General features: G+C 45.5%; 1 protein-coding gene and 1 long non-coding RNA gene across 2 annotated transcripts in view; both read right to left on the bottom strand.

Annotated features, from left to right (window-relative positions):
- LOC120981392 overlaps positions 1-27028 on the bottom strand; it is a 643721-nt gene that overhangs the window by 239853 nt on the left and 376840 nt on the right. The gene's annotated exons all lie outside the window — the stretch shown is intronic.
- TDRD9 (tudor domain containing 9) overlaps positions 1-27028 on the bottom strand; it is a 147551-nt gene that overhangs the window by 39370 nt on the left and 81153 nt on the right. Inside the window, exons 11-26 of the mRNA XM_040410868.1 lie at positions 25505-25559; positions 19876-19960; positions 14477-14534; positions 11177-11281; positions 10993-11090; positions 10327-10458; positions 8980-9142; positions 8825-8888; positions 8674-8737; positions 8530-8574; positions 7677-7730; positions 7472-7588; positions 7125-7232; positions 6434-6534; positions 5770-5940; positions 2030-2141 (exon numbers count right to left, since the gene is read on the bottom strand). Coding sequence (XP_040266802.1) covers positions 2030-2141; positions 5770-5940; positions 6434-6534; positions 7125-7232; positions 7472-7588; positions 7677-7730; positions 8530-8574; positions 8674-8737; positions 8825-8888; positions 8980-9142; positions 10327-10458; positions 10993-11090; positions 11177-11281; positions 14477-14534; positions 19876-19960; positions 25505-25559 — 1532 coding nt within the window. The remainder of the gene's footprint in view (positions 1-2029; positions 2142-5769; positions 5941-6433; positions 6535-7124; positions 7233-7471; positions 7589-7676; positions 7731-8529; positions 8575-8673; positions 8738-8824; positions 8889-8979; positions 9143-10326; positions 10459-10992; positions 11091-11176; positions 11282-14476; positions 14535-19875; positions 19961-25504; positions 25560-27028) is intronic.

The raw sequence follows: 27028 nt of genomic DNA, 5'->3' as shown, positions 1-27028 counted from the left end.
ACGGCGACAGGCAGGGAGATATAAAGCATACTGTTATGTACTGCTGACATTAGCACATCGCTAATGTCAGTCAGCTACATAACGTTATTTCTGATGACAGAAACCCTTTAAGGGATTATTCTAGTAATTAGAATTTATCCCCTAGCTACAGGATAGGAGACTAACTATCAGATTGGTGGGCTTCCTACTGCTGGGACTCCCCACAATCACAATAACAGCGGTCCGTTGAAATGAATGCAGCGAACTGTCGAGGACACTAGCTGCTACTCCATTCATCTCTATGGGACTTGCCAGAAACAGCCGAGAGTCAGTCCCATAGAGGTGAATGGAGCGGAAGTGCATGTGCCCAACATGCCACTCCATTTATTTAGGGGGCCCCCATTCTTTTGATCGTTGAAGGTTTCAACAGGGTCCCCCACTGATCTAATAGTTATCCTCCATCCTGTGGATAGGTGATAACCCTTTTTACCATAACTGAAAAGCATTGCCATATGGAGAAAGGAAGCAGTAAAAGTGCATGTGAATAGTAATATACACGGCTCAAAAAAATAAAGGGAACACAAAAATAACACATCCTAGATCTGAATTAATTAAATATTCTTCTGAAATACTTTGTTCTTTACATAGTTGAATGTGCTGACAACAAAATCACACAAAAATAAAAAAAATGGAAATCAAATTTTTCAACCCATGGAGGTCTGGATTTGGAGTCACCCTCAAAATTAAAGTGGAAAAACACACTACAGGCTGATCCAACTTTGATGTAATGTCCTTAAAACAAGTCAAAATGAGGCTCAGTAGTGTGTGTGGCCTCCACGTGCCTGTATGACCTCCCTACAACGCCTGTGCATGCTCCTGATGAGGTGGCGGACGGTCTCCTGAGGGATCTCCTCCCAGACCTGGACTAAAGCATCTGCCAACTCCTGGACAGTCTGATAGAGCGAGACATGATGTCCCATATGTGCTCAATTGGATTCAGGTCTGGGGAACGGGCGGGCCAGTCCATAGCATCAATGCCTTCGTCTTGCAGGAACTGCTGACACACTCCAGCCACATGAGGGTTTAGCATTGTCTTTCATTAGGAGGAACCCAGGGCCAACCGCACCAGCATATGGTCTCACAAGGGGTCTGAGGATCTCATCTCGGTACCTAATGGCAGTCAGGGTACCTCTGGCGAGCACATGGAGGGCGCCAGTGGCGAATTTGCCAATCTTGGTGTTCTCTGGCAAATGCCAAACGTCCTGCACGGTGTTGGGCTGTAAGCACAACCCCCACCTGTGGACGTCGGGCCCTCATATCACCCTCATGGAGTCTGTTTCTGACCGTTTGAGCAGACACATGCACATTTGTGGCCTGCTGGAGGTCATTTTGCAGGGCTCTGGCAGTGCTCCTCCTGTTCCTCCTTGCACAAAGGCGGAGGTAGCGGTCCTGCTGCTGGGTTGTTGCCCTCCTACGGCCTCCTCCACGTCTCCTGATGTACTGGCCTGTCTCCTGGTAGCGCCTCCATGCTCTGGACACTACGCTGACAGACACAGCAAACCTTCTTGCCACAGCTCGCATTGATGTGCCATCCTGGATAAGCTGCACTACCTGAGCCACTTGTGTGGGTTGTAGACTCTGTCTCATGCTACCACTAGAGTGAAAGCACCGGCAGCATTCAAAAGTGACCAAAACATCAGCCAGGAAGCATAGGAACTGAGAAGTGGTCTGTGGTCACCACCTGCAGAACCACTCCTTTATTGGGGGTGTCTTGCTAATTGCCTATAATTTCCACCTGTTGTCTATCCCATTTGCATAACAGCATGTGAAATTGATTGTCACTCAGTGTTCCTTCCTAAGTGGACAGTTTTATTTCACAGAAGTGTGATTGACTTGGAGTTACATTGTGTTGTTTAAGTGTTCCCTTTATTTTTTTGAGCAGTGTACTTCTAGTACATACTAAATGGTTGCACACTGGGATAATTACAGCGCACAGATTTTCACATTGCTAAACAGAGCTGGTTCGAAGAAACTAAACTCTAAAACTTACCTCTGTCACACTGACCGATAAAATGAGCCCTTTTATGGTGTCCAACTGCTCTTTAACAGTGTGGGAAATGTGAACAGGCTCTACTGTCTGTTTGTGAAAATCCACAGTAATTCTGAAGGTAGAAAACACAATATAGACATTTATTTCCGGCAGCTTAGATAGCACCTACATATGTCACAGTGCTGTACAGAGATTCCCACCATTCACATCAGTCTGTCTCTACTAGGGCTACTCTTCCTATATAAAAAGAAAAAAAAAAAGAAAAAACTAAGATAAAAACATTTTTGTATAACTTACCAGTAAAATCTCTTTCTCGCTCTTCCTTGGGGGACACAGGAGACCTTGGTATAGCTCAGCTCCCTAGGAGGCGTGACACTAAGTGAAAACTGTTAAGCCCCTCCTCCAGCAGCTATACCCTCAGCCTGGAGAGAGAGACTGCCAGTTGCGTGTCCAAGTAGTGAAAAAGGTAACGACCAACCATGGAATCAACAAGTCAACTACCCAACCAAGACCATAACCGTGTAGAAACCGAAAGGCGGGACTCTGCCGCTAGCGCGGTAAGCCTCAGCAATGGCCAATTTGACGAAGCGGGCAAGCCACTTTGGAGGCCGCTAACCGATTGCGCCAACCTTCCGGAACCTAAAAGAAAGTCCGTGCGCCGAAAGGAGCCGGTGACCTCCAAGTACATCTTCAAGGCCCTGACAACGTCCAGACGATGCAGGTCCCGTTCCCTGGGGTGGGAAGGGGAGGGACACAAGGAGGGAAGGACGATGTCCTCATTGATATGAAAGGCGGAGACCACCTTTGGAAGGAAGGGACGGGACGAAGAACAGCCTTATCCTGGTGAAAGACCAGAAAAGGCTCGGAATAAGAAAGGGCCGCTAACTCAGACGGGATGGCCACAAGAAACACGACCTTACAGGACAGAAGGCGTAGGGGGACCTCCCATAAGGGCTCGAAGGGGGCAGCCTGAGGCGCCGAGAGCACCATATTCAGGTCCCATGGCGGAACCAGGGGGAGGTACGGAGAAACCGAGTGAGCCACCCCTTGGAGGAATGTCTTGACAGGCCCTAGAGGGTCCAGGGGACGCTGGAATAGGATAGACAGCACCGACACCTGACCCCTCAGAGAACTGAGGCCTAGTCCCAGGTCCAGACCGGACTAGAGGTAGGACAGAGCCATGGGAAGAGAAAACAGAGAAGGGGGAACGCCCCGAGTCTCACCGAATCCCAGGTTAGACCTCCAAGTCCGATAGTAGATCCTGGATGAGGCAGGCTTCCGGGCACGGATTATGGTGCGGACCACATTCGCGGGGAAAAAAAAACGTTGCGTTAACACGGCGGTCTCAATAGCCACGCCGTCGAACGTAGAGACCTTAAATGCTGGTGGAAGATCGGTCCCTGAGAGAGAAGATCTTCCCTGAGAGGCAGCGGCCACAGTGCGTCTCCCAGGAGCAGCATCAGGCCGACGTACCAAGCCCGGCGAGGCCAATCTGGAGCGACCAGGATCGTGGGAATGCCCTCTGCCGCGATCTTCCGAAGAACCCGGAGTAGGAGAGGAACGGGCGGAAAGACATACAGAGGGGAAAACTGGTGCCACGGAAGAAACTAGGCCCCAACGAAGACAAATGGCCTTGAACACGGCCGGGTGTAGAGACCACTCGCCCGGGTCGATGGTAGTCCGGCTGAGGAAGTCCGCCGTCCAGTTTCCCACCCCAGGAATATAAATCGCTGATAAGGCCGGAACGTGAGCTTCCGCCTAGAGGAGAATGAAGGCAACCTCTCGCATCACCGCGAGTGCCCCCCTGGTGTTTATGTACGCCACGGCTGTGGCATTGTCCGATTGAACCCAGGATGGGATGACCCTTTAGCAGGGGAGTCCAGTGTCGGAGAGACAGGAGAATCGCCCTCAATTCCAGGACGTTGATCGGAAGTTTGGACTCCGATAGAGACCAAGTGCCCCGGACTGACCGGGGAGAAGCCACATCAGAGGGATATGCCCCGAGCAATATTCCGCCTATGGACGGGGGTCATGCACCTGGCCAGCAGCGCAACCGGTGAGCGCGACATGCCGCCTAAGGAAGGGGGGGGTGTAATGCTGGGGCTCCGATCGGTTACCATGGCAGCCAGGAGTCACGCTACTGAAGTCCTGGCTGCGATGGTATGTTAGTGAGCAGCATTATACTCAGTTGCGCTGTGGCCGCCGGTCGCTCCTTCTTCTGTCTGTGCGGCTCATTGCTAATGCTTATAGAATTAGCAATGCACCGCACAGACCTATGAGAAGGAGCGCCCGGCGGCCACAGCGCACGTGAGTATGATGCTGCTCACTAACATACCATCGCAGCCAGGACTTCAGTAGCGTCCTGGCTGCCATGGTAACCGATCGGAGCCCCAGCATTACACTGCTGGGACTCCGATCAGAACTGCCCACTGCCACCAATGATGATGGGGGGGGACCCTGTGGCCACTGCCACCAATGATTAATACTGGGGAGGGAGTGAGGGAGGGGGGTGGGTTTGAGTTACCAGAGGGGGCGGATCAGAGGCTGGGGGGGGGGGCACATCAGAGGCTGGGGGGGCACATCAGAGGCTGGGGGGGGGGCACATCAGAGGCTGGGGGGGGGGGCACATCAGAGGCTGGGGGGGGGGGCACATCAGAGGCTGGGGGGGCACATCAGAGGCTGGGGGGGGCACATCAGAGGCTGGGGGGGGGCACATCAGAGGCTGGGGGGGGGCACATCAGAGGCTGGGGGGGGGGGCACATCAGAGGCTGGGGGGGGGGGGGGGGGCACATCAGAGGCTGGGGGGGGGGGGGCACATCAGAGGCTGGCTGCCATGGTCAGCTCCCTGCTGTTGTGTGCACAAAGCACAGGGCAGCAGGGAGAGTGTAAAGTCCTATTCACCCTAATAGAGCTCTTGTCATTAGGGTGAATATGACAAGGAGGCTAATAGTTATTAAATAAAAAGTAAAAAAAAAAAAAAAAGTTTAAACCCCCCCCCCCCCCCAATATAGAAAACAATATATCGCAATATATATCGCATATCGCAATATAGATTTTAGGCCATATCGCCCACCCCTACTACAACGCATTCATAAAGTCTTCCAACCCTCTTACATTTATCACAAAACCAAGCCACCAGGAGGAAAGAATTGCCTGTAGAGCCCAGAGACAGGATTATGTGGAGGCACAGATCTGGAGAAGAACAATCTGCTGCAATGGGCGGTTTGTTAAGGATCCTTGTTAAGAGAGGTGACCAGGAACCCAGTGGTTTCTCAGGCTGAGCTCCAAAGATGCTGTGTGCAGATGGAAAAAACTTCCAACAGGTCAACCATCACTGCAGTACTGGAGTCTGGGCTTTATGGCAGAGTGGCCACAAAGAAGGAAAAGATATTTTGAACATTCAGTTTTCACTGTTTTTATTATGGGTTATTGAGTGCAGAATGATGAGGGATTTTTTTTCACAAGGAAGCAACATAATATATATATATATATATATATATATATATATATATATATATATATATATATAAAAAAACAAAAAAAAACAAAAGGGTATGAAGACTTTCAGAACACACTGTACATAAAGAGATATACCAGACCGATAGAAGCCAAAAGGACACCCTTTGTTGGCCTCCATCGGGTGGATGGAAGCCTATGGATACATTTACTGTATATGCTTGTAGGCTTTCTGGAGTCTATGGCCAAGTTAGGGCTCAAACGCAACGTGAACACCACTTTACCTGGTTAATTTCAAAGCAGCAATGTTATCTGTAGAATGCTCTTCAATGGTCTCCGCAGAATGGATATTAAGGGCTAGGGGCACTTTCAGTTGTGCGGTCTTGAGAGCCAAATATACTGCCGTAAGGGTCTTAAACCTTTCAGTTGGGTTGCGAGAAAACTCCACAAATGCTCTAATGTAAAAAATAAAATAAAAAAAATATATAGTAAAGAGAAATAAAAAATAAATAAAAAAAATCAAGGATTTGTCTGTTCTTACCATGAAAACAAAAAAAAGAATTGGTAGGACAAAAAATTGTCAGTGATGTATGAAAATATATTAGGTTATCAAGTTGAAGTCAAAAGCCTATTCACAGGTCTTATTAAGGAACATGGAAATATACGGGGGGCCTGCGGCTGAGCACCCCACTTCTATGAGACAGAATGGAGAACTGTTTTGTAGTAGTGTCTCATCATGACAACAATGTATTCCATGGTCAGCCATTCATCTGAGGCCACTGCAAGGGAATTGCCTGGCTGGCTGCAGGAACAAGCTGATCATCCAAGGGGCCACATTCTGAAATGGTTTATTTGTTCCTTTTAATGACCCAAAGGGAGCCACAAATGCATAAAGTAATCAAAGCTTTCTTATGTGCACACTCTGCCAGTACTAGAAATATTACTTACCTTGAGCCATCAAACAAAATCGATTTTACTTGACCGCACTGTCTGAAGAGCGACTGTATCTGCTTGTGGTAAAGAAATCCATAGGGTGGGACATTCTTCAGCTGGTCAAAAAATGAAAGACAATTAAAACAATTCACACATTACCATTATTTTTCCTTTATGTCTTAGTAATTACTAAGAGTTTATATATTGGAATACACGGCAGTGATGCAAGAGGAGACTACTATGGTTAAAGATGTTCTCCAGCTTAAGGGGGTCATTTACTATCCAGAAATACGCTTATATTAGGCGTATTTCTGGCACAGATTGCAGTGCAAAGGTGATTTACGCTGCAATCTGCGACTTTTCCCCAATCACGCTAAGTCTACAAAAGTGGGTGTGGTCTCATTTCTTCGCCTAAAATGTCAAATGGTCTAAATGTAAGCCAGTCGTGGAAGAGGGTGCGCTGCTTGGGGGAGAGCTGCCCTTAAAACCACAGCTCCAATCCCACCCTGATGGAGAGTGTAATGCAAGAACACATTCATTTGAATGATCGCCATGTAATACTACATTTCCAATGTAGTGACCAATATCCAGCAAATGTACTGGCAGACATAGCTTCCCCCAGCAATCAGCTGATTGCCATGTCGGCTTTACACTCTTCCTGAGACAACCTCTTTCATGTACATCTGGAAACCATGGAGTCACGTACCACAACTGTAGTTTTGGGGTCCTTTCCACCTAGATCTCTAATACCAGTTTCTTCGTCTGATTGCCCAAAAGTAAAATAATTGGGATAAAATGCTCCAGCAATCACAACCTAAAAAAAATATTAGGAAAAAAATTGTATAGTTTTTTATTCATTTATGAAACGAAATAGCTTCACTTCTTAACAAGCATGTTTAGAATAGGGATCGTCATAAGTTTCCCTGCAGGTATAAACATATACAAAAACAGGAGAAACCCCTGGACAGGAGGTCTTTCTGGGCTCAGCGATATACTAACAGTTCGTTTACTGCTAACACATCCACTGCTGCACAAGCGTAATCTCACACATACCTGAAGAATAAAGCGCTGTGTGTGTGTGTACTCTGGATCCATGGAAGGCTGATGATGAGTGACATGCATGTTGAACTGTGCAATGCGTTTTTTAAGCTCATCATATAGAGCAGCCACCTAACAAGGAAAACGTTCACCAGTTTACATAGACAGAAGACAATGCAAAAACACTAAAATTTAGCTAACAGTTATTAAAACTGCTCACCTCTCGTATTCTTTTTATCTGGAAGTAATTTGACTTGCCCCACTCCAGTTCATCCTACAACATACAGACCAGAAATATCATCAGATTTGTACATACCACTCCATAGACCAAGATATGTGTTCTGTCTCTAAAGGCCCTTTCACCATGCCTAAGTCAACCGCTAAAATGAGACCCAGTGACACGTTAACCTTTTCGCCTGTGCGGTACAGGTATTTCTTGACGCACCAAGCCACGGTGATCGCATGGGCTCAAACTGCACATGTGATCAACGTGGGACCACCAGAATCAGCGACAGCAGTAGTTCCACTTGTTTTACTGTTTAGAAGCCACGTTCACTATGCCTCAGTCACCCCATCGATCCAGTGATACAATCACAAGGTAACTGATCAGCCTGACAATGACCTCCAGACCTGCCATGTATGGAACCTTATTAGGCCCTGCCAGGGAGAAAGTGAAAATAGCAAAACACAAAAACTGATATTTATTACTAGAAGAATTGGAATTTACGCATTTTTAACGACCCATACAATAAGATTATCACTTTATTTATAACTGACCGTGAATGCAGGAAGAAAAAAAAAATATATATGAAAAACTGTGCCTCAACTTGCCCTGCAAAAAACCCTAACACAGATCTGTTATGATCAAAAATGCACAGCAAAGTCATATTAATGGAAACAACAGCTCAGAAACTTTCTTTCACAGCTGAGATATGTGTAACTAAGGTGGGTTTGCAGATCCCAGAAAACCCCTTTAAACCTAAGTGGCCAACTGACGATGAAGTATAATAACACCAGTAACACTTCCCAGACTGCATAAGTATTTTCTGCCGAGCACCGAGCAGACTGCATACCTTGGGAAGTCTAAGATCGCCTCTCTCCTTGCAAGTTTGCCAGTACTGAAGAGGAAGAAAAAATAAAACAAGATCAGTCCACATCTCACAGTTTACTAAATTTAGATACACGTACATCTGTAAGAACATATTTGGCAAGTTTACCCTGAAGGCATTTACAAGTGCGATGCAGTCACTTCTACTATGCCCGGCGTAGCTTAGTTTACTCCTATAAATTGAGATTTATTGAAAAATTCATTAGCTATGTCAAAAGCGTCAATTAGAACAATTAGCCTTATTACTACTGCATATTTACCTGTATCCATCCATGTGCTGCCTAAATGGCATAGCAAAGAAATTTCTGAGGGACAGTGCTGCAGCTGCGACATGAGAAATGGAGATGAAGGCAGGCATTTAGTGTTGGTAACAAGGCAGCCAAATGCAAATTTACAGCTAATCTTCTGCTCCTACCGATAATGAGGCACTCATCCAGGCATCCAAAAACATGGCCAAGGACAAGCAGTTTTCCGAGCTGCAGGTCAACAGGTAACTGTGCAAGAACCTTCCCCAAGTATGTGAGCTGTCCGTCATATGGGTTTTCTTCCTCTTTTCCACTGACTGCAAGAGCCCCTAACTGTGGATCAAAAGCAAACATGTCAAACATTACTTGGTTTTTTATGCATGGACGTAACTACCAGGTATAGCAGCTGCTATGGAACCCAATAACTAAGAGGGCCCCTCACCACTCAGACACACAGTATCTTGACTTCATGAAGTACATGGACAACATAAGTGTGTATTACATTTTGCATTATATCTGTGCTGTGATATCACCAATTTAATTCAGTACATTGCCATGCACATTATCATACTTTTGAGCCTTATTACTGTACTGTGACGTGACTGTGCACATTATGTCTGTACTGTAATTTCACTGTGAACATTATCCCTGTGCATTGGGGTAACCAACATTATTATATGCCTCCAATGGTTTGAACTTGCTACTTAAATTGGTCATGGTGGAATGGAGCCCGATTCCATGTTTTCTTATGGGGCCCCAGAGGTCCTTGTTTCACTTATGTTTGTATGGCTATATATATTTAAGGCAGTTACTGTATGTGTAACAGGGGTTGCACGTCAAGGCAACTCTGGTATATATGGCACATGGATGTCATAGAGGGGCACTAATTAAAGTACATTACAACAGGCCGTATAACCCCTCAGATGACGGCAACATCTAAGCAGTTAGAGGCAGGAGGCTCCCTAATGAAAGTCCTCAGGTCTTCCATCTCTGTAGTACAATATGGAAACACTAAATAAAATGATCCACAAAACAACATTAACATCCTATTTATCCCCCATAGTGGATTCTGTAAAATTAAAATTCAAAAACAATCGTATAACATCTTTTCTCCACATACCACTACATTTTTCACTTATCCCACTCACAGTGGGTTAAAAATAAAAAAGAAGCCATACTCTCCAATCCCCCACCACCGCCGCCATACCAATGCTGTTCTGGTCCCCACTGCTCTGCATTTCATGGTCCCAGCCCGACACAGCAAATTGCCCAATCAGCCAAATACTGGTCACAGAAGTGACCGACCTCAGCCAGTGAAGGACTGAGCGGGCCTGTATAAATCTGTATACAGGTATATGCCCTCTTTGAAAAACATTAGCTTTTATTCTAATCCTGGGCACTCCCTTTATATTCCATAATTATATACTTTGCAGTATTTGATTAGACTCTCTATAGATTAGTGTAAGGAACCTCATCGCAGCTGAAGCTTTGCCCTTCTAAAATAATGAGACACTTACCTCCTTGAGCAAAAGTATGGTGCGTTCAATGTCAGAAACATTAGGAGGCGAGAGAGCTGTAGCGAGCAAAGCCCTTGGCTCACCCATGTCAAGCAGCTTCACCTTCAAGATGGTACTTCCCAAAGGGCTTCGCTGATGAGAAAAAAAAACACTGTCAAGTAGGTGACCTAAAGGGCTACTCCTATCTCAGCATTTATGACATATCTACAAGATATGCCATAAATGTCTGATAGGTGCGGTTGCATCTCTGGGACCCTCAGCTAGCTTCAAAACAGGGCTCCCCCCAACCCCAATCTTGTGGCTGCTGGGAGTGGAGAGGTGGCTGTGCACCTGTCAGACATTTATGGCATATCCTTTGAAAAAGCCATGAACATCAAGATGGTGTAACCCTTTAAGCCAAGGGTGCACAACCTTTTCTGGTTGGGGGCCACATTGTCAGACTGAACCAATTCCAAGGACTGAAAAAAAAAAGAGAATACATGAAAGATGCATGTGAGTAGCCACAAGACATGACATATCCGTTACCAGATGCTTGAGAGCCAGAGAATGGTATTGAGGGCCTCATGTGGCTCCTGGGCCGCAGGTTGTGCACCCCTCCTTTAAGCAGAATATAAATGATGAAAAAAGCATGTACTTATTAGACAAAGGAAACTTTCTGAAACATACCAACATCTCTGGGACCACATTTTCAGGTATGTTGTGATTCCAGAAGTCTTTGCGTACAAGTCTGTAGCAATATCCTTTCGACACCCGTCCAGCTCGGCCTTAAAAGGGAGTTCAAATACATGACCATGAAGTATATGTAAATGAAACGTCCTTCACATCAATGTTATTTCTAGCATTGCAGTACCTTTTCTCTGATCGCAGTTAGTCTTGGATGCCCAGCTCAGCCTCAAGCTCTGGTAGTTTGTCTCTTCATCACACACAAGTGTCTTTGTCAGGCAAAAGTCTATAACTGGAGAATTAACACATACAATCAGAATACGAAATGCATCAAGTCAAAGAGCAGTGTCCTGTTTTCAGAACTGGAAATAGAAGTAAATGGTAACTGTTGTACAACCTTAAACGGGGAATCTCATACATTTCTAAGGCTAGTTTTGCAGATGTTACCACAATGCCCGCCAGCCACATTGACTACAATGGGAACTGGTAAAGATCCGGCCGCTACTCGACATACACTCACCTAAAGAATTATTAGTGCCCCCATACTAATACGGTGTTGGACCCCTTTTGCCTTCAGAACTGCCTTAATTCTACGTGGCATTGATTCCACAAGGTGCTGATAGCATTCTTTAGAAATGTTGGCCCATATTAATAGGATAGCATCTTGCAGTTGATGGAGATTTGAGGGATGCACATCCAGGGCACAAAGCTCCCGTTCCACCACATCCCAAAGATGCTCTATTGGGTTGAGATCTGGTGACTGTGGGGCCATTTTAGTACAGTGAAGTCATTGTCATGTTCAAGAAACCAATGTGAAATGATTCGAGCTTTGTGACATGGTGCATTATCCTGCTGGAAGTAGCCATCAGAGGATGGATACATGTTCTCATTCTGTTTACGCCAAATTCGGACTCTACCATTTGAATGTCTCAACAGAAATCGAGACTCATCAGACCAGGCAACATTTTTCCAGTCTTCAACAGTCCAATTTTGGTGAGCTCGTGCAAATTGTAGCCTCTTTTTCCTATTTGTAGTGGAGATGAGTGGTACCCGGTGGGGTCTTCTGCTGTTGTAGCCCATCCGCCTCAAGGTTGTGCGTGTTGTGGCTTCACAAATGCTTTGCTGCAGACCTCGGGTGTAACGAGTGGTTATTTCAGTCAACGTTGCTCTTCTATCAGCTTGAATCAGTCGGCCCATTCTCCTCTGACCTCTAGCATCCACAAGGCATTTTCGCCCACAGGACGGCCGCATACTGGATGTTTTTCCCTTTTCACACCATTCTTTGTAAACCCTAGAAATGGTTGTGCGTGAAAATCCCAGTAACTGAGCAGATTGTGAAATACTCAGACCGGCCCGTCTGGCACCAACAACCATGCCACGCTCAAAATTGCTTAAATCACCTTTCTTTCCCATTCTGACATTCAGTTTGGAGTTCAGGAGATTGTCTTGACCAGGAGCACCCCCCTAAATGCATTGAAGCAACTGCCATGTGATTGGTTGACTAGATAATTGCATTAATGAGAAATAGAACAGGTGTTCCTAATGATTCTTTTTGTTGAGTGTATATGACAAATTCAGTTGAAAATCCACATTTTCTCAGCAACACACTGTGCGCATTTTACAGGTGGATTTTTGCAAGGAATTTTACCCTCTCTGCGGATGATCACCTGACTGGCCATCGGCGCGTGTTTCCGGTCCTATGTGGGTGGCGTTAGGTTACGCAGGTGCATATAGATGAACATTTTTAAATATACACATGAGGATCCACTTATGTTAATTAATTGATGGCTATTGATTGGTGGGTTGAGCGCTTAAATGGAGCACATTTCCAAGGAGAGCCGTACCCGCAGATGAAGGTGCTGCTGAAACGCACGTCAGGATGTGCGGTTCTCCTGAGGTGATTTCCCCATTAACGGGTATGTGACATTCTGTATGTCGGGTGGTTTTTGTGTATAGCTTTTTATGCATTGTGATGCACTAGCATTTACTTGATACATTTGACCACCTATTTACCCTTGGTCAAGGGATATATAATTATTGCATCCCTTCCCCTTATAGGAGATTTGTACTTATGTAAACTTCCCTCAGATGTACACCGCACTTTTGTCTTGATGTATTTTGTCTCTATTTTTATCATGTCATATATATATATTTAATAAAGATTATTATAGCCTTCTTAGACTCAGATTTTTTGTATAAGTGTATCTGTTCCATGTTGAGAGGGGTTGTTGAGGGGTTGTGATGCTGCCCATTATTGGCTTTTGGCCTTTACATAATCTAATTTTAATTTTGTGTAACGTGTGTTTATTAATCCACAAATCTAGCAGTGTACAGTAACTAAGGCTACATTCACATGACCGTATGTGTTTTGCAGTCCGCAAATTGCGGATCCGCAAAAAAAAAACTAATTGCAGATCCATTGTAACAATGCCTATGCTTGTCCGCAAAACAGACAAGAATAGGACATGTTCTATTTTTTTTGCGGGGCTACGGATCGGACATATGGGTGCTGTCTGCATCCATTCCGTCCCCATAGAGAATGAATAGGTCCGCACCCGTTCCGCAATTTGCGGAACAGATGCGGACCCATTATTATGGACGCGTGAATAGAGCCTTATACTGAATATTTTCCCCAACAAATTACACAAAAATAACGTGCTGCCTGTAGATTTGATTGCATTTTCATGGCCACAGGCGTTCCCTTTATGGGGGATTTTTTAAACTTTTTTTAAACAAACTTGTCTGAAGTGTTAGTTATCCGTTAAAGGAAGTGTGGTGTATGGTCCATACATTACTCTGCTCAAAATCACTGAAGAAGGCCAAACAAAGTCGATCACAGCTGAGGTAGCGTAATGGTCAAAACACTAACATTTAGCGTTTACGGAAGGTTGCTGTATGGGTGAACACAAGCTGCCCGTACAACACAGATTCCAGAACTCTTTGCTTGTGAACCAAACAAGAAAATGCAACAATGATGGACAGTGCAATGATGAAACCATAAAGCTATTGGTGAAACTATAGCTGCTATCGGGTTCAGAGACGAGGGGACCCCTTCAACGGCATGAAAACTGTTCCTTTTAAAAGAGGAAAGAGACGTTTTTCGTCTTTCTGCTACCTAGCTTTCCTATGTGGCTTCTCTTTTCTGTAGAGGATCAGATACATGACACTAACAGCCATATCCTGATCACTGCACAAGTAAAAATAGACTTGCTGCTGTCACCTCAGTTTACTGTCATCAAGGAGGGGGGGGGGGGGGGGGGGCACATCTATGAATTTGCTATGGGGCCCTCTGAATATTAGCTGCGCTCCTGCAAAAAACTTTATTACAATGTACACCAATCTAACGTCCATTGTCATACACTGTAACCTAGTCATCTGTGTGAACAGACACCGACAGTTCAGGGTGCTCATAGAAATGAATGAGAAAATCTCCTCTTAGACGACATCTGATCAACAAGAGTAAGGCCAATGAGTAACCGCTACCTACCGTATTTAACATCTGGCACAGTAATTGAACTCTCCGCAATGTTTGTGGATAAAATGATCTGTTAAAAATCAGATACAATGAGGCCAGAAAAAGGTAAGGAGATTACACTGAAAATGTAAAATAATCAAATGCTATATAAACGCTTTACTATTTAAAGTGTACTTTTAGTTATGCTGCAACTGTGTCTCCCCCAAAAGCTTAAAGGGGTATTTCCATCTAGGACATTTATGGCATTATCACCAGAGGTGGGACCTGGTCCTATGTCCAGAAAGAGGACCCCAAAGTGAAGGGAGAAAGCAAGTTGCATGTGCACAGCCATACTTTACACAACATCGCAAAGAAAGAGCTATGGGGACTGGGTATTGCGGATGTGCTAGCGGCATCTAGCAACCCACGTCCTCAGCTCTGTACACAATCCCGGTGACAGGTTCCCTTTAAAGAGAACTCTGTGGTGTGTGCAAGTCCTAAAGGCAATGATTTTTGGGAAAAAGAAAACAAATCAAAATGGTTTTCCAAGACTTTAATACTGATGAGTTATCCTCTGGATAAGTCTTTAGTATCTGATCAGTGGGGGTCCAACACCCAGGACCCCCGCCGATCAGGTGTTTGAGAAGGCACCGGCGCTCCTGTGACACAGTGCCGTACATTGTATAGCAGCTGTACTTGGCATCGCGCTCAGCCCCATTCACTTCTATGGGGCTAAGCTGCGCCTAGGCCACGTGTTTGATGAATGCGTTGTCACTGGCCTAGGAAAAGCTAAGCTACTGCGAGCACCGATGCCTTCTCAAACACCTGATCGGAGGAGGTCCTGGGTGTCGGACCCCCACCGATCAGACACTGATTACCTATCCAGAGGATACGTCATCAGTTGTAAAGTCATAGAAAACAAACCCTTTAACTCTTCTCTACAAAGAAGAAAACGTATTCATATCAGCCAATATGATATAACTAATAAAAATCCGTCTTCTTCCTTCTGGAGGAGAGCTAACACTAAAGATTTCTTAGTATTTTCTACCCCCCCCCCCCCTCTCCATGTGGAACAGACCACTACACTGAACTAAAGGAAGGTATCTAAGGAGGCTAAAGCTGGCAATACATATTAGATGTAAGTCAGCCAAATCTGCCAGTTATGGTGAGATTAGCCAGCAATGTAAGGCTACTTTCACACTCGCGGTTTGTGCGGATCCGTTCAGATAATACAACTGTCTGCATCCATTCAGAATGGATCCTTTTGTAATATATTTAATAGGGATGTCCCGATGCCATTTTTTTAAGACTGAGTACGAGTACCGATACTTTTATTTAAGTACTCACCAATACCAATTTTAACAATAAAATACACACACATGTATTTTGTGACCACTGACCAACCAAAAGGCCCAAAAACAGAACTATAACATTCCAAGGAGAGTTAGGAGACATTACACTGAATGGGGGCCACAAAGAGACATTATACTGTATGGGGGCAGCCACAAGGAGACTGTATGGGGGCCACAAGGAGACATTACACTGTATGGGGGCAGCCACAAGGAGACTGTATGGGGGCCACAAGGAGACATTACACTGTATGGGGGCAGCCACAAGGAGACTGTATGGGGGCCACAAGGAGACATTACACTGTATGGGGGCAAACACAAGGAGACTGTATGGGGGCCACAAGGAGACTGTATGGGGGCCACAAGGAGACATACTGTAAGGAGTCAGGACAACAATTTTTGAAGCCCTTCGCTCCTCAGTATAATAGTCTTGTGGCCACCATACAGTAATGTATATTTCTTCTTGCCCTAATGCCTGCTTTTAGAGATCAATGTGCAGCTTGCAAGCAGGAAGGGAAGGACCAGGGCCATAGAAGACAGACACTACACCTATTTCTTTCTGTCTGTGACCACTTGGGCTGGTTATAATCTTCTAACTAAGCTTTATACACTTACTAGGGTCGGTTCCTATAACTTTTAAAACTACTGGCAGGCGAACTCTGTTTGAGGAGGCCGGAGGGTGTCTGGACTCTGGAGAGGCTTTTCCCGCGGCTGGCTTGCTCCTGTGCTCTGATTCGGAGTTCAGATGTCTGTGGGTGGAGTCATCGGGAACATGGGGGGAGGAGCCGGGGACGGTGGCGGCCGCTGCAGAAAGTGTGAATCAGAGCAGCCGCGGGAAAAGCCTCTTTCCAGACAACCTCCTAACACCACATGCAGAACTGGTCACGTAGGATGGCTCTGGGCGGAGTCTTAAACAAGGGTGGAGCCGGGGATAGCGGAGGCCGCTGGTAATCAGGGCGAGGGGCGGAGACTGGGAGCAAGAAAAAGCTGTTTTTGCTGTGCGAGATGCAGGGGCAGGCCGCGGACGGACACAGACACATTTAGAAGCGGCGCACAGGTATCGGCAGTGGTATCGGGGACATTTGCACGAGTACATGTACTCGTGCAAATGTCCGGTATCGGTCCCGATATCGATACTGGTATCGGGACATCCCTAATATTTAACATAGCCAAGTCGGATCCGTCTTGAACACCATTGAAAGTCAATGGAGGATGGATCCGGTTTCTATTGTGCGAGATTGTGTCAGTGAAAACGGATCCGTCCCCATTGACTTACATTGTGTGTCAGAACGGATCCGTTTGGCTCAGTTTCATCAGACAGACACCGCTGCAAGCAGCGTTTTGGTGTCAGTCTCCAAAGCAGAATAGAGACAGAACGGAGGCAAACTGAGGCATTCTGAGTGGATCCTTTTCCATTCAGAATGCATTGGGGCTGAACTGATCCGTTTTGGACCGCTTGTGAGAGCCCTGAACGGATCTCACAAACGGAAACCAAAACGCCAGTGTGAAAGTAGACTAAGGCTCAAAACGGATAATTTCAGCCCCAATGCATTCTGAATGGAAAAGGATCCGCTCAGAATGCATCAGTTTGGCTGCGTTCTGTCACCATTCCACTCTGCTTGCAGCGTTTTAGTGTCCGCCTAGCGATGCGGAGCCAAACAGATCCGGCCTGACTTACAATGTAAGTCAATGGGGGTGGATCCGTTTTCACTGACACAATATGGTGCAATTGAAAACGGATCCGTCCCCCATTGACTTTCAATGTAAGTCAGGACGGATCCGTTTTGACTTTGTTCTTCAAAATGCAAACGGATCCGTTCTGAACGGATACAATCGTTTTCAATTATAGGTGCGGATCCGTCTGTGCAGATACCAGCCGGATCCGCACCTAATGCAGGTGTGAAAGTAAACTAATATGTACAGGGACTAGGGAAAAAAAAGGATTTGGCGTTTTGGACTTCAATATGCCCAAACCTTTGTTTCCACAGGAGCTAAGCCACGTGTAGATCTGACGATGAAAGGCTCGTTTCCCTTTCCCTGCTGAAAATTGCAGTTGAAAAAAAAAAAAACTATGGCCTCATATGTTTGAGGTCAGTTACCATGTTTTCTGCTTCTGTAATAAAGTGCAAACCAAGGCACCAACACTAAGGGTATGTTGACACAATGGATTTAGAAAATCAGACTACAAAATTTTGTGCTAAATTCGCACATATTTTTCATGCGTTTTGTTACGTGGGTTTCAACATTTTTTTTTTTTTTAACCAATGGGTGTTTGTTTTTACAATTCTCAGCATGGATCCTCACAAAAAAACAAACACATAAGCAGCTGTTTGATTATGCTTACCATTCATTCAATGGGAGAGTCAAAGCTCATTCCACCCCAAGATAGGGCATACCTTTTTTATTTCCATTTTGTTGTTTTTTTCCCCGACATGGAAAAAAAAAACAAGTGCTGTTTCGCATTGAGATGAATGTTTGAGCATATTTTTATAGAGCTGATTCAGAGGCGGAAACACACAAAAAAACAACACAATAAAAACTCCTTGTGAACTGGCTTTTAGGGCTCCGCTACACAACATTTGTCGCAGCAACGTCGCACAACATCTTTTGTAATGATAGTCAATGGTGTCCCACTGTGACGCAAAAGTTGCACATAAATCCATCCAAGTTGGATTTTTGTGCAACTGTTGCGTCGCCGTCACAGCATGTCGCAGTGGGACACCATTGACTATCATAACAAAAAATGTCCACAAGTTGCAGTGTAACGCTACCCTTTATGTAGCGCAAAACAAATGTCATTGTGTAGCCAAACCTTTAGGCTGTTTTTAGACGGCAAGTGCGCTCTGTGAAACAAGCTCCATGTGACAGCCGCCTTTTCCTTCCGGACAGACAGCTGCTCGTCTCAGTCAAACTCACAGCATCATAGTGATCTACAGTGGTGGAAATGACTGCCTGACCACAGGTTTACTGCCCTACACTATCATGCAAGTACAGGACATCACAGCCATGGTCGGGACTCGGCACAGATTTCCAAAGGGGTTGTACCACAAAAATATTCTACATTTTTCAAACCAGCACCTGGATCTGAATACTTTTAAAATTGCATGTAATTTAAAATTTAGTATAGCTACTGAGCTATTCAATAAAATGTATCTGTAGAGCGCCACCTGCTGTTTGCTCTTTTCCTTATTACTTGTCCACCAGTTTAAATCTTCAATTGTCTGCAGTCATATCTTCTATCAGAAGTTTTGGCAGTTACAGGAAAAGACCTACAGCAGAAAGGACATACCCCCTGGGCTGCCAGACTGAAAGACCTACAGCAGAAAGGACATACCCCCTGGGCTGCCAGACTGAAAGACCTACAGCAGAAAGGACATACCCCCTGGGCTGCCAGACTGAAATACATCTAACAGAATAGAAATCTAACGAATAGGGGAATCTCTGGATCCATCTGAGGTACAAGACTGATTCTAGCTTTGTTAGAGATTGTCATGTACTGTTTGAGGTCTTATTTTCATTTTTTTACATCAGTCATGGCATAACCCCTTTAAAATACAGTTAGTTTGGGTCAGTCAAGCCATAGTCAGTCCAGGAAATTCAGCCATCACATGCAGTATGTTTCATAGACCGTACTTGCCCATCAGAAAGCATCCGAAGTAGATAGCTTAATTACATAAAAGACTAAGAGGGTCAGTTATCAAACTGGTGTAAATTAGAACTGGCTTAGATGCCCATAGCAACCAATCCAATTCCACCTTCCATTTTCCAAAGGAGCTGTCCAAAATGAAAGGTGGGCTCTGATTGGTTGCTTGGGCAACTAAGCCAGTTCTACTTCACATCAGTTTGATAAATGACCCCATAAATGCGCTCTATTATTAATGTTGTATAAGTATTGACCTGCTAAGATAACTACTAGTTTACAGCCCCATGTAAAAACAAACCTCGCAATACATACCATAACTAAGAATGGTACCATGACAAACTAACATATACTACATCTGCACGCAGCACACTGAGGTCCAATATACACATATACAGTATGTATACACAGAAATGTCTTTTAGTAGAATAAAAAGTAAATACCTTCCTGTAACCCAACACGGGAGTCATGAACACCATGTTCTGTTCATCAAGGGTGATGCTTGAATGTAGCGGGTATACGTACAATCTGTAAAACACGACATGTTCACTGCGGAGGCCTAGATTCTTCAGGTATTGTCTATACATACAGTACCTTGCAAAAGTATTCACCCCCCTCAACTTTTTTTGTGTTTTGTTACATTACAGCCTTAAGTTCAATGTTTTGTCCATCTGAATTTTATGTGATGGATCAGAACACAATAGTCTAAGTTGGTGAGGTGAAATGAGAAAAATATATAAATAAAACTATTGTTTAGAAATAGAAAACAGAAAATTGCCATGTGCAGATGTTAGGAAGCCCATAAAAAGCTCTGGTGCAACCAATTACCTTCAGAAGTCCCATAATTAGTGAAAAGATGTCACCTGTGTGCATCTAAGTGTCACATGATCTGTCATTACATATACACACCTTTTTTGTAAGGCCCCAGAGGCTGCAGCACCTAAGCAAGAGTCATCACTAACCAAACACTGCCATGAAGACCAAGGAACTCTCCAAACAAGTAAGGGACAATGTTGTTGAGAAGTACAAGTCAGGGTTAGGTTCTAAAGAAATTTTTTTTGTACTCACCGTAAAATCCTTTTCTCGTAGTAGGCATTGGGGGACACAGCACCATGGGTATATGTCCAACTACCACTAGGAGGCGACACTAGACATAAAAAGTGTTGGCTCCTCCCCGTTGGGCTATACCCTCTCCACAGGCACGAGGCTATTCAGTTTGTACCAAAAGCAGTAGGAGAGAGAAGAAAAGCAAGGAACCAACAACTCCCGTATCGGGAAAGATCAAGAGACTAGCCCGGAGAAGCGGAAGTAAAAACAAAGGGTGGGATCTGTGTCCCCCAATGCCTACTACGAGAAAAGGATTTTACGGTGAGTACAAAAAAATCCAATTTTCTTGTGCATGGCATTGGGGGACACAACCATGGGACGTCCCAAAGCAGTCCCCGAGGGTGGGAAAAGAACAGCCATGCCACCGGTTGGGCATACAGGTGCAGGAGAACCATGTGACCGAACAGGAAAAAACACGGAATAAGCAAGAGGTTCCATAACAAGGAAGAAGCAGTGAAGACTGCCAGCACCCCAGGACAAATGCCTGGAAGAAAATCCCAAATGCAAGAAGGCGGCAAAAGGGGAACACCGAGCTCAGCCAAGGGCTGGATAAAAAATTAGGACAGCACCGCGTGTTGGAACTACCTAACTCTCTAAATTGGCTCAGACCCAAAGAGCAAAAAAACCTGTGGCCAACCCGAGACAGGCCAGGGGAGAAAGGAAACAGGGAAGCACTGGAAGCCAAACGAGTGAGGGAAGCCATAGCAAGGCTCACATGTTAAGGGAGCAGGTCTCCCCTCACCGCAAGGCAGGTGATGAAGTTAAGCGCCCTATTGAAAGGTGAAACCCCAAGGCTGCTAGAGGAAACCGCCAACCCTTGGAGAAGGAGGGCGTTGTAGGTAAAGGCCAGGAAAAGACTGTTAAAAACCCACGTTAGACCAGGAAAGGGTGGAGGAGATAGCCCCTCCCGAGGGCCGGGCAGGGTCAGAAAAGCCCGGGAAGCAAGGAAGAGGGGCAGGGAAGATCGCGGCCTAGCAGGCCCAAAAGCCGGGGCCTCGATTTATGAGGCGGCCGGAAATGAAGCGAGGGGGGCGGGGCGAATAGCGGCCGACCGAGGGCCCTCCGGACCCACAAAACTAGGTGAGGAGGGTGGGGGGGGGGGGAAGCGACGCCTGGGGATGGGCGGATCAGGGCAAACTGAGCACCTGGGAGCCAGGAACGGGCCATGGAAGGACGAGGCCTAGTCCCGGCAGAAGCCGGGGACTAAAGTAGCAGGGAAGGCCGGGGAGAAGACTGTGTGGCCAAGGAGGAGAGAAAAACCAACCAAGGGGGAAGAGAAAGGAGTGGAAACAAGAATATAAACCCCCCCCCCCCCCCCCTCACCAAGAAAAAAAGGCGGGGTTGTCTTGGAGGAAGATGGAGGCTTCCCAGGACCCCCGGCTAAGGTGGATCCCACCCCCCTGGCCACAGGAGGGAACCTAAGCCTGGGGCAGGGACACCGGAATATACTTACCGTCCGATATACTCACCATCCGATGTCTTCGGGCGCCGCGGGGTCACCCCTTCAGCAGACTCAACACGGGAACCGTGGGAATGCCGGCAAGCCACTGCGGATGCAGTCTGTGGGGACTGGGTGACCGGCGATGGTACCGAAGTACGCGCCCGCAGGGAAGGGGGGGGGCAACTAAAGTGGCACACGATGGAGCCCCAGCCTGCAGCAGGTTTAACGGTGGAGATCACAGAGACCTGCAGAAGAGAGAAAAAAAAAAGAATAAAAATAAAAAAGCAGCAGGACCTGCAAAAAAAGCAGGACAGGTCTGCCTCCTACGGACACTAGACTAAAACTGAAGAGCCTCGTTTTTAGGCGCCAAATCGAAACCAAATCAAAATTTTGGTATCGTGACAACGCTACGCCGATCACATCGGCGTAGGGTTGTTTCGATAGCAAAATTTTGATTCGCTTTCGGCACCATAAAAAAGTATTGCGATACTCAATACCACGCGAAAAAAATAAACACCAAAAAAAGCTGCGTGCATTTTGTATTTTATGAAACGTAGAAAGAGGTATAATAAACACCTGAGGGGTTAACTGCAGCGGATCGCAGCTCCCTGTCATTGAGGTCGGGTGCCGGCTATTTGATTCCGGCACCCGCCTCCTGTATTTGTATTAACAGGTCAGTTATCTTCATTGGTGGCGCAGTGGCCACAGCCCCTCCCCTCCTCCTCCCGGCTATTTTCTTATTGGCGTCGGCGGCAGCAGCACAGGGTGGAGGGAGAGACTCCTTCATTGCGCTGCTGAGAAGAACATGGGCGGCGGAGCAGAGAACTATCATCTCCTGTGCCCCGCCGCTGTATTCGACAGCAGAGCTGCTGCGGCGGGTCTAGTCGCAAATGGCCACAAGACTAAAAAGTCATATCGCCATAAAGTCATGTCGCCATTTGTAAATTCTTAGTCGCATTGGCGACCATTTTGGTCATCATCTGGAGCCCTGGGATATTGATACTTTGAAGAGAGTTCAGAGAAGAGCTACTAAACTAGTACATGGATTGCAGGATAAAACTTACCAGGAAAGATTAAAGGACCTTAACATGTATAGCTTGGAAGAAAGACGAGACAGAGGGGATATGATAGAAACTGCTAAATACATAAAGGGAATCAACAAGGTAAAAGAGGAGAGAATATTTAAAAGAAGAAAAACTGCTACAAGAGGACATAGTTTTAAATTAGAGGGGCAAAGGTTTTAAAGTAATATCAGGAAGTATTACTTTACTGAGAGTAGTGGATGCATGGAATAGCCTTCCTGCCGAAGTGGCAGCTGCAAATACAGTGGAGGAGTTTAAGCATGCATGGGATAGGCATAAGGCCATCCTTCATATAAGATAGGGCCAGGGGCTATCCATAGTATTCAGTATATTGGGCAGACTAGATGGGCCAAATGGTTCTTATCTGCCGACACATTCTATGTTTTTATCACCCAAAGAACACCATCCCCATAGTGAAACATGGTGGTGGCAGCATCATGCTGGGGGGATGGGACTGGGAAACCGGTCAGAGGTAAGATGTGGAAAGCTCATAGAGACTTATCCAAAGCGACTTGGAGCTGTGATTGCCGCAAAAGGTGGCTCTACAAAGTATTGACTTTAGGGGGGTGAATAGTTATGCACATTGACTTTTTTCTGTTACGGTATTTTTCCTATTTGTTGTTTGCTGCACAATAAAAAATAAATAAATAGTAAAAAAAAAAAACATCTTCATAGTTGTGGGCATGTTCTGTAAACTAAGTGATGCAAATCCTCAAACAATCCATGTTAATTCCAGGTTGTGAGGCACCAAAATACAAAAAAAAAAATGAGTCTTTTGCAGTGCACTGTACAAGTGCTAATAAATAAATTCAGACCAGGATACTCTTGGAAATCTGGACAGTTGCTTTGTAGGTCCGATACTGGTCTGAACATCCGCCGTGTTCCCCAAGAATTGGCTTTTGCGTTCCATACGATTGTGCCATGGAGGCATCAAACGTTCATAGCATTGGTATAAATTAGTACCAGGATGAAATCCATAAACATGCCACATAACATTAAGGGAAGTGCCATATCACTAAGCCATATCTTTAAGGGGTTTGTCCAGTGGTGGTGGGGAGGGGGGATATCTTTAGAAAGTGCTCAGAGTGGCATAAGAAAAATAAAACATAGTATACACACCTCACCACTGCCGTTTTGAAACTTACTGGGTCACTACTGCTGGTTTCTACTTTCTTGTCCTATCTTAACACACAGGAAATGCCTGTGCAGCCAATCACAGGCTGCAGAATGACCCAACTAAGAGAATGATTGGCTGAGCATATATCTCTAGGTACTTCCTGCCTGTCAAGGACACACCAAACTGCAGAGCCCAGCTGGCACCTAGTAAACTATGGAACAGAAGTGGCAGGGGATCAGTAAGGGTGAATATTTGAGTATCCATTCATTTTTGTTTTTCGTGCCACTTTGCGTCATTTCAAAATAAATCCACCACTTCTCCCCCAGTGTGGTTCAGCACCATTTGTAATATCTAAAAATGACAAGGAGTTAGAGGACTTCTGTACCATATCACAGGCAGCTGGCACCAGAATACTAACAGTTCACTGGTTCTGAGCTCCTGGTTAAGAGTCCATTCACACGTCCGTTGAATGGGCCCGGAAGAGATGCGTATCCGCATTTCCGGAGCGCGGCCCCGATCTTCCGAAAAAAAATAGAACATGTTCTATTCTTGTCCGCAATTGCGGACAAGAATAGGCAGTTCTATGGGGGTGCCGGCCGGGTGTATTGCAGATCCCTTATGCCTTGTTTCCACTGAGCGGATCGGTTCGGGTCGGTACAGTACGGTTCGCTATTTTGGGTGTTTCCACTATGAAAGCGATCCATACAAGCAAACCGTACCGCACCATTCAGGGTCCTGCTTCAGATGTAGGGCCATAGAAAAATGGAACGGTTCGGTTAGGGCGGAGCTACTTGCGTCACACAATACATTCTCCTGATTGGCGGCCTGAATAACGTCAAACGTAAGCGCAACATAAAACACGAGCTGCTGGATGTCCTCCATCTTTGTTGTTTGTAGCGTCGCGTTTGTTGTCGCACTAGTGTGACGTCACGCTACGCATTTTTTTCTAAACCACGTATGGACCCGGCGGCCCGAGTTGCAGTGGAAACGCTCACCTAAATAGACCGGACCATTAAAAATCTTCCAAACTGTGCCGACCCGAACCGATCCTCTCAGTGGAAACGAGACATAAGGGTCCATTCACCCGTCCGTAGTTCTGGATCCGCACCAGTTCCGTAGGCTTATATAGCAGGTGCTTAACGTGATATCCAGCCCTGAAGAACTGTGTATGGCACCAGCACAATGTTCTGCACTTTGCATACAGCTGTATTTACATGTGGCTTTTGAGTTGCAAAAACAAGTTTTCTCACTTCTAATATAAACTGGGCAAGAAGCCCTATGATGACAAGAGTCAGGGGCTGAGGACAGAAAGACTGGACACTTACCTTTTATGAACCATGCTTGTGAACAGCTCGTGCATATAGTTGATTTCATACAAGCCTGTATTTAAGAAATGCAGATGAACCGTTAGTGACTCATTATTTTTATATAATGTAATGCAGATTGATAACTGTGACCCCAAAAGAACAACTTTGCTGCAGGCTGTATCGTAATGGGAAACAAAAGGAAGTTTTTTTTAGCTCATGTGGAACGAGAACAATAATTAGTCTATGGCACAGAGCTCACCAAGAAGACACGAGATGTGCGCTGATAAATTGTTAGCTTCGTCAAATTGGTATCAGATCTGCTTCTAAACAGTATCTTGCTTGTATTTCTAGGTTTATGCACCAACTCTCATGCTTTGTCCGAATACATGCTTAAAAGGAGTGTGTCAAAAGTCTGTAAAGGGAGCCTGCTGAAAGTAAAGATACCTTTCACCGAGGCTACCTGCACATGGGCACGGCTTTTCAAACAGAATTTCCGCACAGATTTCTCAGCATTACCGCAGCGTATCCATATCAAAATACGCTTGTTCCCCTACTCGATCGTAGGACGGATTGTTGTGCATGTGACAGTTTCAGTTACAGAAAAGGGGATACTATACCAGGATTTTTTTTTTTCTTTTAGGCTTTTGGAGGGCTTGTCCATGATTTTGAGTAATCTTGGACAACAACTTTAAAGGGGCTATCCTGACAAAGATAATGAGGACTTATCCTCAGGATAGGTCATAATTATCACATCAGGGGAGGTCCAAGTCCCAGCATCCCCTCGATTGGATATTTCAGGGAGCCTCTGCCATCACCGAAGTTCTAGTAAGTGATGCAGGCTGTACATCTGTAGGAATGGAGTTCATGAGGAGACATGCAGTACAGAGAGGACGGACAGGACAGAACATGGTAATGTGGGCCTGCATACATAAAAGTGCTGCTGCTCATTATCCACATCCTCCTCTCTGTACTTCATGTCTCCTCATGAGCTCCATTCCTATACAGATTCAGCTGAAGATCTTCCGCTGTATTCAGGATCATAATCCCTGACAAGCAGAACAATGAGGTGGACGAGCCAGCTCTTTATCTCAATGTTGTGAAGGAACATGTCCTTCTGTGCGATTAGGACAGATTGTGTGTACTAATAGGACGGCAGCCATTTTATTTCTCCTAATGACTGCTCACTAGACTGAAGTATTTTCATTTTCTTAATTCACGGAGAACCCCTTTAATGCAAGACGCAAAGACATCTAAGTTGCTGCATGACAGCCTACACAAAATCAGATAAGGTAGTGTCCATATTAATATGGAACAAAAGAGCCTTGTGGAAACAGCAGCGCTGGAAATGGAATAATTGCCTGTGATTTACATGATCTACAACAAATGACTTGTGACACGAACAAACCTAAGGCTGAGAGGCCCAGATAAATTAAATGACTGACAGGAAGGACATTTCACAATGCACTGCAGGCTACATACACGACTTTCAGCGCGCACAGTACAGCCTTATAGTTTATGCGCTTCTTGCTTCAGCCAAATCAT

The sequence above is a fragment of the Bufo bufo genome, chromosome 11, assembly GCF_905171765.1.
Source record: "Bufo bufo chromosome 11, aBufBuf1.1, whole genome shotgun sequence".
Lineage (NCBI taxonomy): Eukaryota > Metazoa > Chordata > Amphibia > Anura > Bufonidae > Bufo > Bufo bufo.
Note: the sequence above shows the minus strand (reverse complement) of the source record. Positions and strands in the feature narration are given on the sequence as shown.